This window comes from Thamnophis sirtalis, unplaced genomic scaffold (genome assembly GCF_051295495.1).
Source record: "Thamnophis sirtalis isolate CommonGarterSnake01/CBP01778 unplaced genomic scaffold, rThaSir2_p1.2 scaffold_4, whole genome shotgun sequence".
Classification (NCBI taxonomy): domain Eukaryota; kingdom Metazoa; phylum Chordata; class Lepidosauria; order Squamata; family Natricidae; genus Thamnophis; species Thamnophis sirtalis.
Window position 1 is genome coordinate 142,621,865 of NW_028261384.1, and position 9,668 is coordinate 142,631,532.

Genomic DNA, 9,668 nt, shown 5'->3' on the forward strand with positions numbered 1-9,668 from the left:
TCAACACTTCAGCCAGGAGGGTTTCGCTCTGGTAGGGTGGCTGAGCCCAGTTTGGGGTGGGGGTGGCAGACTGGGCAGCCCCCATGATGATGCAGCCCCCCGAGGAAGGGGGGAAGGCTTGGGACTGCTGGGCTGGCCGGCAGGGCTCGGCCAATAGGCTGCTTTTCAAGACCCCTGTTCGAGTTTGGCAAATTTCAAAGCGGGTGGACTTCAACTCCCAGAATCCTTTGCGGCTGGGGAATTCTGGGAAGTTCACCAGTCTTTATTTATTTCTTTAAAATTGCCAGGGTTTATTTTTTTAAAAAAAAAGCACCGCCTTAGGTTCATGCGTAATTCAAGCGATGGCTTGAGCTGCTGTCAGGGAATGATGGGACCTGGAGTTCTAAAGAGTGGAAGAGGGACAGCCCAAGAAGGAGCCCAGAAGTTGCACAGTAACGAGGGAGGGCTAGAGCGTCACTCTTCACTTTCGTAACTCTAGGACTTCCGCCCAGGTCGCTTTTTTTGCCATAGAGGCGGAATATGTAGAGCGGTCACGGCGCCGGCTCCGAATACAAGTGCGATTCTCGGACGCTCGACACGCAGGTATTAATTCACACAAGGACGCCGCGCCAGCGTGGGGGCAGAGAATGAGCCCGTGTGGCGGGGTGGGGGTGGACACGTGTTCTTTCGGGCTGGGCCTCTTCCAAGATGGCCGGCTTCCACTTGCGGTGGCGGGCGGAAACGCGAGACCGGAAGGCTGGACGCTCTAGGACAGTGTTTCTCAACCTTGCTGGCTGGGGAATTCTGGGAGTTGAAGTCCAGACATCTTCAAGTTGCCAAGGTTGAGAAACTGCTCTAGGAGCACAGCGCGGTCTCCATAGCCAGGCGGAAGTTCCCCGCCCGTCACTTCCGGCCTGCAGGTATGCTTCGCCAGGTGAGTCCAGGTAGCGCGGGGAAGCCGGGCAGCCCGCAGGAAGGAGCCGCCTCTGCGGATGCGCCCGGCGCCCGGTCTGCGGGAGCGCCCCAATCCCTGGATCCCGCTCCCATCATCCCGGGCCACCCATTGTGATGGGAGTTGTAGTCCAGCTGCCTGGATGGAGAAGATCTCCCCCCCCCCCAAAAAAAATCTGACTTCCACTCGAGGGGCCTGGAAGAAAATCGAGCAGGGCTCGACTGGAAGACCTCCAAGGTCCCTTCACGTGCTAAAAGGCTGGAGTAGCTCGGGGGGGGGGGCGCACTCACTTTTGGGGTGCAGTCTTCTCCCCCAAAAAAAACATCTGGGAAAGCCCCCTGCATTCCCCAAAAAAGAACCTTTCCCAGCCTCCCTTCCAAACCTGATATTTATTTATTTATTTATTTATAGATAGATAGATAGATAGATAGATAGATAGATAGATAGATAGATAGATAGATAGATAGATATAAATAGATACTGTATGATAGATTGATAGATAGATAGATGATAGATAGATAGATAGATAGATAGATATAAATAGATACTGTATGATAGATTGATAGATAGATAGATAGATAGATAGATAGATAGATAGATAGATAGATAGATATAAATAGATACTGTATGATAGATTGATAGATGATAGATAGATAGATAGATAGATAGATAGATGATAGATAGATATAAATAGATACTGTATGATAGATTGATAGATAGATAGCTAGATATAAATAGATACTGTAAGATAGATTGATAGATGATAGATAGATTGATAGATAGATAGATGATAGATAGATAGATAGATAGATAGATAGATAGATAGATAGATAGATAGATAGATAGATAGATAGATAGATAGATAGAGATAGATAGATATAAAAATATATAGCTTCCTAGAGCTTGTGGAGTATCTGCCCATCAGGCTTGGGGGCCCTGAGCGAAGGCTTCCTTTAAGGACAGATGTGTGTGGAGATTCATTTAAGTTCAAAGTGCCTTTGAGTCCAGAGAGCAGCTGATCTTCTTGCTGCTGTGGACATAAATTTTCCAGCGCTGGGCTCTTCCTTTTCAATAGTTTTGGAGAGAGGTACATTTGCTGTCTTCAACTGACACGCTGTCCGTCCCACCTCTCTTTTTTTTTAGTTTTTCCTCAGGAGCATCTTGGATTATGACCACAGACTTTTCAGACAAGGGTCTTTTGACCTCTTTACAGGTGATGGAGACAAAGGATGGCTTAAAGCCAGTGTTTCTCAACCTTGGCCACTTGAAGATGTCTGGACTTCAACTCCCAGAATTCCCCAGCCAGCAAATGGAGTGGGATAACGGAGAATCTCCAGAGACAAAAATATAACTCTTCTTTTTTCCTCTTCCAATGACTCAGCCCTTCCCTTCTCAAAAGCTTCTCTTTCAAACCATGGTTTCTATGATGCCACCCCGTCACTCTGAGCTAATGGGAAAACTGGGGCAGCCACGACAGGAGTCTTTAGGCCACTGAAAAGATGCACGGAGGTTCCCGGTTTTGTTCCTGGAGTCAAAATTGGCCCCACGGGCTGGGTGTTGCAAGCAAGTAAGTTGCAACGCATAGGTCCAGTATAGGTGGTCCCTTGCTCAATAGTAGCAACTGTGAGGGGGATCTTGGAGTCCTAGTGGAGAACCATTTAAATAGGAACCAGCCGTGGGCAGCAGCTGCCAAAAAAGCCAACACAGTTCTAGGCTGCATCAACAGAGGGAGAGAATCAAGATCACGTGAAGGGTTAATGCCACTTTATAAGGCCTTGGGAAGGCCACACTTGGAATCCGGCATTGAGTTTTGGTCACCACGATTCAGAAAAGATGTGGAGACTCTAGAAAGAGTGCAGAGAAGAGCAACAAAGAGGATTAGGAGACTAGAGGCTAAAACATAGGCAGAACGGTTGCAGGAACTGGGGATGTGTAGTTGAATGAAAAGAAGGACTAAGGGAGACATGATAGGAGTCTTCCAGTATCTCAGGGGTTGCCCCAAAGAAGAGGGAGTCAAACTATTCTCCAAAGCACCTGAGGGCAGGAGAAGAAGCAATGGGTGGAAACTAATCAAGGAGAGAAGCAATTTAGAACTAAGGAGAAATTTCCTGACACTTAGAACAATTAATCAGTGGAAGAGAAGTTGCCGCTAGAAGTTGTGAATGCCCCAACACTGGAAGTCTTTAAGAAGATGTTGGATAGCCATTTGTCTGAAATGGTATAGGGTTTCCTGCCTAGGCAGGGGGTTGGACTAGAGGACCTCCAAGGTCCCTTCCAACTCTGCTATTGTATTGTATTCTATTCTAAATGGTGAAGTAGGAGATGTTGGCTTAGATGTTGTGTCACACGATCCCCTTTTGCAATCTTCTGACAAGCAAAGTCAATGGGGAAGCCAGATTCGCCTGTCAGCCCTGGGACTAACATAACAACTCCAGTGATTCATTTAACAACCGTGGCAAGAAAGGTCGTGAAACGGGGCAAAATTAGCAGCAGAAATCTTGGGCACACTTGTGGTCATAAGTCAAGGACTCCCTGTACTGGAAGGCGAGCCACCCCTCTCCTGCTCTGCTTCTCATTCCTCTGTCCTTTGTCCTCTTTCAGCTTCAGGCATGGCATTGCTGTCCACCGTCCACCTGGGCCTTCCCCCTCCCGGCCGCCCGCATCGCTTGGCCCTCGTCTCCGGGCCCTACCACTACCACCACTACGGCTGCGACGGGGTGGACGACCGAGGGTGGGGATGCGGCTACCGTACCCTCCAGACGATGTGCTCCTGGCTGTTGGCCGCCGGGGGAGAAGGAGGAGCCGCCCGCCGCCCGGTTCCGTCCCTGAAGGAGATCCAGGACTCCCTGGTGAAGATGGGCGACAAGCCTCCCTCGTTCTCAGGCTCGCGGGACTGGATCGGCACCGTGGAAGCCGCCCTCTGCTTGGATCGTTTCTACGAGGTGCCGGGGAAACTGCTCCACATCCGCCTGGGAAAAGATCTGGAAGGGGAGCTGGAGACGCTGTATGCCCACTTTCAGGGCGGCGGGGGCCCCGTGATGATGGGGGGAGGCCGGGACCATTCCTCCAAGGGGCTGCTGGGGGTCTGCTCTGGCCCCGAGGGGCACCACCTGCTCGTCCTGGATCCACATTTCTACGGCACGGCAGGGTCGCTCAGCCGGCAGGAAGCCCAGGGGAAGGGTTGGGTTTCCTGGCGGGCCCTCGGCTCCTTTGAGGAGACCTCCTTCTACAACCTGTGTTTGCCCCAGTTCTGGGCCAGGCGCCCCCCCCTGTGTGAAAGAGGCGTCCCCACGGAAGACGAGGGGAACCCTTCACGCCCGGCGCTTTGAGGCACTTCCCAGGGACGGGCTGTGGATGGGCGTCCCATGCTGGGGGCCTCGACACGGCAACTCTGGCATCAACCAGGACGGGCTCCAGCCCCTCCGGGTGGCTTCCCTACCTACACCTGGCAGCTTCAAGGCCGATAAAGACAGCCACGTTCTGGAGCAGCTGCTACGTCTGGGTCACTTGAACCGGCCTTCCTTCCCTGGCCAGCACACCAAACCCGCCCCGTTAAAGACCAGAGGACTAAACTGGGTTTCTTTTAACCTGACCGGGATTTGAGGAGAGTCCGTGCTGTGTGGAAGTGGCTGGTTTGGTTACTTGGTGCTTTCATTGCTTTTAAGTACGGGAGCTGCCCTCCCAGGGGGCCTCTCCCGAGAGGAGCTTCCGTTTGGCTAAAGCAAAACTTGGGCCGTTTTAAGGCTTGTGGGCTTCAACTCCCAGAATTCCCCAGCCGGGAAAGGTTTACCAGAATATCAGCATGGATAGGACAAGGAGAAATGTGGCTACGCTTCCTATATTGCACTTTAAGAGATGGTGGGAATGCAGTAAACATAATATATCTTCAGCAAAGGTAACTTTCTTTAAGAGATGGTGGGAATGCAGTAAGCATAATATATCTTCAGCAAAGGTAACTTTCTTTAAGAGATGGTGGGAATGTAGTAAACATAATATATCTTCAGCAAAGGTAACTTTCTTTAAGAGATGGTGGGAACGCAGTAAACATAATATATCTTCAGCAAAGGTAACTTTCTTTAAGAGATGGTGGGAACGCAGTAAACATAATATATCTTCAGCAAAGGTAACTTTCTTTAAGAGATGGTGGGAATGCAGTAAACATAATATATCTTCAGCAAAGGTAACTTTCTTTAAGAGATGGTGGGAATGCAGTAAACATAATATATCTTCAGCAAAGGTAACTTTCTTTAAGAGATGGTGGGAATGCAGTAAGCATAATATATCTTCAGCAAAGGTAACTTTCTTTAAGAGATGGTGGGAATGTAGTAAACATAATATATCTTCAGCAAAGGTAACTTTCTTTAAGAGATGGTGGGAACGCAGTAAACATAATATATCTTCAGCAAAGGTAACTTTCTTTAAGAGATGGTGGGAACGCAGTAAACATAATATATCTTCAGCAAAGGTAACTTTCTTTAAGAGATGGTGGGAATGCAGTAAACATAATATATCTTCAGCAAAGGTAACTTTCTTTAAGAGATGGTGGGAATGCAGTAAACATAATATATCTTCAGCAAAGTAGGGAAGAAAGAGCTGGCTGGGGAATTCTGGGAGTCGGAGTCCAAAAGCCTTTAAAATTTGCCAAATTTGGAGACCCCCCTGCATTAGAGAAAGGGGTGTGGCTTCGGAGGGAGAGGGGAAAAAAGGGAGGGGGGGTTCTGCAGGAAAGAGCAGCCAAGGTGGCTCTTAACAATGAAAACTTCCCTACCTAAGTTTAGAAAAACAATGAGGAAACTCCCGTTACGGTTACTAGAAAGTGAAGTTGTTCTTGGAGCGGTGCCATAATTGTGTGACGGTTGAGACACACATATTATCATAGTTAACCTGATGTGACAGTCACTGGAATGCCGTTTGCCGTGTACGATGGATGAATTGTTTTTTGTAGCCGTAAGGCAAGTGGTTCCCAAACTTGGCAACTTTTAAGACTTGTGGACTTCAACTCCCAGAATTCTCCAGCCAGCTCTGCAGAGCTGGCTGGAGAATTCTGGGAGTTGAAGTCCACAAGTCTTAAAAGTTGCCAAGTTTGGGAACCACTGCCGTAAGGAATGCCCTCTGGCAAGGGGAGAAAATTCCCAGCATTCCAGGGGGCAGGGGAGGGACACCCAGGGAGGGGAGAGGTGTGGGACAAATTGGAGAAAGGTAACAAGAAAAGGGGGCTGGTTCCTCCCTCTTTAGCCAGTCAGCCCCACCGTAGCCTCGGTTGATATCCGGTGGCTCAGCAACGGAGTCGTCTTCGCGATGGCCGCGGTGTCCCGGACGCCTTTTGTGACCTGATGAGGAACCTCAACGAGGAGATTTGCTCAACCGCGTGGTCAACAACTTGCAGTGATTCACTTAACAATCGTTGCGAAGGAAGGTCGTAAAACGGGGCAAAGCTCACTTAAACAGCTGTCTCGCTCAGCCCCAGAGGTGTTCAGCTTGGGGGTTATAAGTCAAGGACTAGCTGTGGCTCTACCTGTCAAGAACCCCGCCTTCCGATTGTTCCCAGCGGAGTCCCTTCCCGGTTCCACACCTGGAGACTGAATCTTGCCAGGGTGAAGAGTGGCCTGCATCTACAATGGACTTTGGCAGCTGTCCAGGAGCAGCTGTCCTCATCTTCTTTCCCTCACACTTAATATTGGGGCTGAGTTGCCTCTTCCTCCTCCAGAATGGACCCCTCCCTCCTGGGGATCCCCCCCCCCCGCTCACTACATTTCCACCCACCCACCCAAGTGATTTCCCCCCCCCCTGTGATTTTTCCCCACCTCCACCTTCTCAGTTTAAGTCTTTCCCCATCCATGAGCCAATCCTGTTTGGCTTCAGGAGCTGCTCTTAAAAAGGGACTTTGGGAACAGGTGTGTGTGGGGGGGGTCTCCCCCAGCATTATCTGGAGAAACACAATTTGACACATGGCCTGTATTGATATTAATCACTTATTTAAGGAAGTGTGCCTTCTCGCCCAACAGTTAGCAATAGCAATAGCAATAGTTAGACTTATATACCGCTTCATAGGGCTTTCAGCCCTCTCTAAGCGGTTTACAGAGTCAGCGTATCGTCCCCAACAACAATCCAGGTCCTCATTTCACCCACCTCGGAAGGATGGAAGGCTGAGTCAACCCTGAGCCGGTGAGATTTGAACCGCCGAACTGCAGATAACAGTCAGCTGAAGTGGCTGCAGTACAGCACTCTAACCACTGCGCCACCTTGGTTCCAAAAACTGCTTTCTGTTGGGTCAACGGGCCTTCTCCATTTTGTTTTGGGACATGCTGGCTGGACGTCTGCAGGGTTAAGGCGCTATTTAGCCACCGAGGGGAAAGATTGGCGTTTTATGACCCACGGTGGCAGCCCTCCGCCTGATTTGCCAGGCCCTGCGCCATCTCCCAGCATCCCTCTTGTAGAGAAGAGCTAGTGGTTTGGTTAGGAGGTTGTGTGCTGGTGATTGCCCACTTGTGAATTTAGGGAGGCCTTCCTTAATTGAAGATGTCGGCCGTGGATAAAGAGAATATAAAATGTTGTATAGGCGGGCATTCCTTTACTCCTGGCGAGATTGGCCAAAATGTTCCCCAACGGACCTCCAAATTGCTGGAAATTCAACCATCAACAGAGAACCTTCTGCCACATGTGGTGGGCACGTCCCAAAAGCCAGGGAGGACTGGAAAAAAAATTCAAAACTGGTTGGAGGAAATAACGGAACAAAAAACATGATATGAAACCCGAGGAATAATAAAAAGAAAGTAAAGAAATTCAATGTATTACGCTTCACGTTATTATTGCAGGCAGAATTACGTTCGCCCAAAATTGGAAACAAAACGCAGAGATTATAAAAACGGTGCCAATGCACGGAAATGGACGAGTTAACGATGGAACTAGGAGACGGAGAGGAAGCAGAATATTATAAGACACGGAAGAGGTGATAAAATTGGCTTGAAAAGAGATGTAAAATCAATGCATAAAGAATACATGCCGTATAATAAAAAGAAGTGGTGTATATTGAGAGAGTAAATAGAGGTGTAAATATTGTATATAATATATAAATGAAATAAGGAGGTATGTGTATAAAACAATAGGTCTCAGGAATGTAAAATTTGAAATCAAAGAAAGAAAAATACCGATAACGTAAAGCTGTAAAAGTGTAATTGGGATTTTAATGTTTAAAAAAATGTTGACTAGTTTAAACAAAAAGATTAGTGGGAGATCCAGCTCCCCATTCGCTCATCTGGAGAGCCAGGGAGGTTGATCAAGACCAGGAAGCTCATCGGAGATCAAACCAGACTTTAAAAACTAGATTTTTAATAGCTCCGGAGAGCCCCCTCTCTTTTCACTGGCAGGAGGTGGCAGGAGGCTGTTGCAGCTGAAAACGGAGCTCGGGAACCCATTTTCGCTGGCACGAGTGATGTCGAGATGGCCCACGTCCCCCCCTTAAGTCAAACACCACCCTGAGGCGGCCCTCAATTAAATCGAGTTTGACCCTTCTGCTTTCGACTCACCCATAATGCTATGCGACCCCAGTGTGCATGCCCTTGCAACCAGCTTTCCCCCCCTCCCCACTTTTGGTGCACTTTTTTCACCCTCCCCGGGCACCAGGGGCTTTCTAGGAGCCTCCCCCACCCCCAAGGCCCTCTGGAGGTTTCAGGAGCTTCCCTGAAGGCGAAAAACCGCCCTACGGCCACACCCGTTCCCAAATTTGTAGGGCTGTTTTTCGCCTTCAGGAGCCAAAGTCAGCTGGCACACGCTGGAGCTGACAGGGCAGCGCCTCATGTGCCCTAAGAAATGCCTACGTGTGCCACGTGTGCCATAGGCTCTGTCAGCGTTCCAAATCTCATGTAGAATTAAATCAGAGTCCAAGGCAGAGATATCCTTAAAGCTCCAATTTAATAAGAGGGACATGTTGGCAACGAACTGTGGAAATCCCAAATCTGAAAACTTCCTGGGATTCCACCCAGTTTGAAAGTTCATGATCTTATTATCCCCCACACCCATAAATCCATCACATGGTTCCAATCTTCTTCGGCCACGCTGGCGTTCTCCGGCCAGCTGGTTCCGGTCAGGTGCAGAGGTGGGGAGACAAAAGATGAGCTTGGGCTTCTAGAAAAGAATGACGACAACACATTCCACAATCCTACTCCTTTCTATTCCCCCCTCCCAACGACTACACTAATGAAACAGCAGAACGAAGTAATAGAGAGTGTGGCAGGCCAAAGATCCTAAAACAGTGTTTCTCAACCTTGGCCACTTGAAGATGTCCGGACTTCAACTCCCAGAATTCCCCAGCCAGCATTTGCTGGCTGGGGAATTCTGGGAGTTGAAGTCCGGACATCTTCAAGTGGCCAAGGTTGAGAAACACTGGATTAGGCAGTTGTATTAACCTCTAAGCCACAAGCTCTCCTCCCTTATCAGCTGAGCCAGGGGAATGATTAAGCATTCGCTGGCTGGGGAATTCTGGGAGTTGAAGTCCGGACATCTTCAAGTGGCCAAGGTTGAGAAACACTGGATTAGGCAGTTGTATTAACCTCTAAGCCACAAGCTCTCCTCCCTTATCAGCTGAGCCAGGGGAATGATTAAGCATTCGCTGGCTGGGGAATTCTGGGAGTTGAAGTCCGGACATCTTCAAGTGGCCAAGGTTGAGAAACACTGGATTAGGCAGTTGTATTAACCTCTAAGCCACAAGCTCTCCTCCCTTATCAGCTGAGCCAGGGGA

General features: G+C 49.0%; 1 protein-coding gene across 1 annotated transcript; it reads left to right on the top strand.

Moving 5' to 3' along the window:
• Positions 1 to 480: 480 nt before the first annotated feature.
• UFSP1 (UFM1 specific peptidase 1) lies at positions 481 to 4,311 on the top strand. The gene is made up of 2 exons (XM_087712131.1): positions 481 to 582; positions 3,533 to 4,311. The coding sequence occupies exon 2, from the start codon at positions 3,541 to 3,543 to the stop codon at positions 4,258 to 4,260; it is 720 nt and encodes a 239-aa protein (XP_087568257.1). The 5' UTR covers positions 481 to 582; positions 3,533 to 3,540; the 3' UTR covers positions 4,261 to 4,311.
• Positions 4,312 to 9,668: the final 5,357 nt, after the last annotated feature.